Source organism: Pelophylax lessonae (assembly GCF_965119305.1).
Source record: "Pelophylax lessonae genome assembly, chromosome: 1".
Classification (NCBI taxonomy): domain Eukaryota; kingdom Metazoa; phylum Chordata; class Amphibia; order Anura; family Ranidae; genus Pelophylax; species Pelophylax lessonae.
The window spans coordinates 289,572,222-289,575,577 of NC_138768.1; the positions used below are offsets into that span (position 1 = coordinate 289,572,222).

Genomic DNA, 3,356 nt, shown 5'->3' on the forward strand with positions numbered 1-3,356 from the left:
CTTATGTTCATTTTGTTTTCCCTTCACTTCAGCTTTAATGTCCTTATTTTATTTTAGACATTTTCTAAAAGGTCAACAAGTGAATATATCTTTATTTTGTTTTACAAAATATTAAATATAATTACAATCATTTCTCAGTTTGCTTCATTATTTCTATTTTCATAAATCCTGTGCAGTTATCGCTTGCATTGTTATGTTTTACTCAAGGGGTTCAACAATAATCTGGCAAATTGAGAGCATTGCTTATGGATCCTCATATGTATTGTTCCCTCGACTTCAAAAACCATATAAAGAGAGGGCAAGATATTATTCCTTTGGATCGAGACTTCACTTCATTGTCAAAGGTAAATGTATGATCCATTTTATACATCTTTTTACTCCTAAAAATGAATGTAATAATTTTGTCATGCATACAATAGTGTTTTCATTTGTATTACCAAAATTATCTCTAAGCAACATTTGTTGCATGCATCTTTCATATAAAGTTCATTCATTCAAAATGAATTTAGCTTTTTCCCTGGTTCTGTATGTTCTGTATTTCTTTTTGTGTATTTTTTATATTTATACTGTTTGTTATATATGTGTAATCAACATATGATAACATTTATGAATTTACTGTTTTGCCTGATTAAAGCTTATTATTTAAATCTGGTATTTGGGGGCAACCAACTCTTTTCCTGAGGTGACTCATGCACTGGATGTGTGCTAGGTTCAATGAGGACTTTTGCACATAGCACTATTCTTTAATCCTTTAGTAAATGGTGTAAGTAGGGCACATTTTGTAACGTTTTAGACACCTTTAGAGGGAAATGTATCAAAACTGTAGCAGACAGAATCTGGAGAAACTGGGCATTGCAACCAATCAGTTTCTGTCCTCGGCTTTGCTCACTTGAGCTTTGAAAATGAAAGATATAAGCGGAATGATTGCCAGGTATACCTGCTCCAGAAAGAATGTGGGAAGATGTGATTATTTCCCCAAAGTTTCTATGATGACATCAAGGGTATCAAGCCAACATATTTATTTTTTTTTTTTTCTTCAGCGTAACAACTGAACAGATACAGTGGGCTTTTTTTACTCATTATTCTCCAACAAACATCTAACGTGATATAAAGTCTAGTAAAATATTGCAATATACCGTTCATGTTACAAACTGTTAGCCCCAAATGCAGTAAAGCAACCTGTGTTCTGTACAGCACTTGTGTCTGAAACAACTCAGTGTTGTATAATTTTGACATGAGATAAAAGCAGTTTAGTAAAATGTTCATTAATTTATAAAATGTTCCTTTCTATTATAGGCCTATGCAAACAATAGCACAGGATGTACAATGAAACTACAGTGTCTGAATTCATTCTTCTTGGTCTTTCCAGTGCTCCAGGGTTCGAAGTAGTTTTATTTTCTGTTTTCTTTCTTATGTATATAATATGCATGATAGGCAATCTTATTATAATTATTATAACCAGTATCGATCCAGCACTGAATACTCCTATGTATTTCTTCCTTAGTAATCTTTCCTTTTTAGATGCAGTATGCACAACATCCACTATTCCAAACATGTTAGCTCATTTCTTTTCTAAACGCAAGGTAATATCATTCCAAGGATGTGTTGTGCAAATGTTTGTATTTACTGCTACTATGGACACAGAGTTTCTCCTATTGACCATTATGTCAATAGACCGTTACCTTGCAATCTGTAATCCTTTAAGATACAAGACTATTATGAGCAAAAAAGCTTGCTATTTTATGTCTGCTGTTGTGTGGACATTTGGTTTATGCAGCTCAACATATCACACATCAAGCACATTTCGTCTGTCATTTTGTGCATCCAACAAAATCAACCACTTTTTTTGTGAAATTCCACAATTGCTGGCGCTATCTTGTTCCGACACAAGTATTAATGAGCTAGTGCTCATAGTAACTGATGTTGTTTTAGGAGTATTTTGTTTTATCTTTATATTCGGGTCATATTTATTCATTATTTTGGCAGTGTTAAAAATACGCACCGCTGCAGGAAAAATGAAAGCTTTCTCTACTTGTGCCTCTCATATCACGGTTGTGCTATTATTTTATGGAACATTAATATTTGCCTACTTTAAGCCTTCAAATGGAAATGCATCAAACATGGACAAAGCAATTGCTGTTCTCTACTCTATTGTAATCCCAATGCTCAACCCGATACTATACAGTTTGAGAAATAAAGAAGTAAAGGAATCTGTTCAGAAAGTTATATTCAGGAAAATACATGCAAATTAATTATTATTGCCTTGTGGTATTTGCTGTATGTATAATATATCAAAGAGAGTGCCCTGGTTGTATGATATTGAAATTAAAATAACTTATGTATGAAAATAAAAGCATTTCTTTTGCATTTGTGTTATCTTTCTTTTTTTTTATCTTGACGTCAGATGAGAACCTGATATAACGTGGAAATAATGACTATGTTTCTAACAAAAAAGCAATAAAATTCTAGCACAAATCATGACATCGGACTTGTACTTGTACACAGCTGTAAGACATGCGTGGCCAGTGTATAGTAAGGAGCTGTGGCGATAGCTGTGGGTAATAGCGATTGACCTTAAGCCCATTTTCTTCATGTTGAAATTAGAAATGCCACCATTTGATAACTTTCTATAGATTGCAATGTAAAACTGGAAGCAGTTGCAGATGTAACATAGGAAAGCAGTTGCAAATGACAACACTACAGGATTCCTCTATTTATAGATCAATTTTAAAGATCCAGTGTTCATTCTCCTTTTATTTATTTAAGACATCAAAAACTTTGTTGCAGCTTAATATTTAAAAAACTGCTAGAATTTAGATGACTATACTGAATAATGTTTTAGTAAAGCATGAAATACTATATAAAATATATTCAGGTTTTAAAAATATAAAAGTGTATTTTTTTATTATGAAAAAAAATGAATAATAACACAGAATAAAGAGTTCATTAAAGGGTAACTCAACTTTTGTGAAAAAAAAAAAAAATATTATAGTATATACAGATGCTTTACAAGCTATATTGTATTGTAACTTTATCAAGTCACCTTTCCTTTTCACTCTGCAGTCACTGTAATTTTCTGTAAAATTGAATACGATATGGTGACCTGGAGGTGTTTTGTACATTGTTGATTTCCTGCTTGTGTGATTGGCTTGCTGGTTTTCTGCATTAAGGTACAACTCAAAACTTGCAGCAAACATCCTGTTTACAAGATGGCACCCATATTTATCTCACAAGGGCAGTGTGTTCACATGGTGTGCAGGAAACACATTTCGGTGTAAATGGTTCCTCGATTTCTAGAATCTATTTTTGAAAACATTTGTGTCTGTTTCTTATTATTTATCTACTATGCATTCCAT

General features: G+C 32.5%; 1 protein-coding gene across 1 annotated transcript; it reads left to right on the forward strand.

Moving 5' to 3' along the window:
* Positions 1-1,319: 1,319 nt before the first annotated feature.
* On the forward strand, positions 1,320-2,252 carry LOC309568910 (olfactory receptor 5V1-like; the record flags this gene model as incomplete). Its single annotated transcript, XM_082274685.1, has 1 exon — positions 1,320-2,252. One exon carries the CDS (start codon positions 1,320-1,322, stop codon positions 2,250-2,252), a length of 933 nt encoding a protein of 310 aa, XP_082130811.1.
* Positions 2,253-3,356: the final 1,104 nt, after the last annotated feature.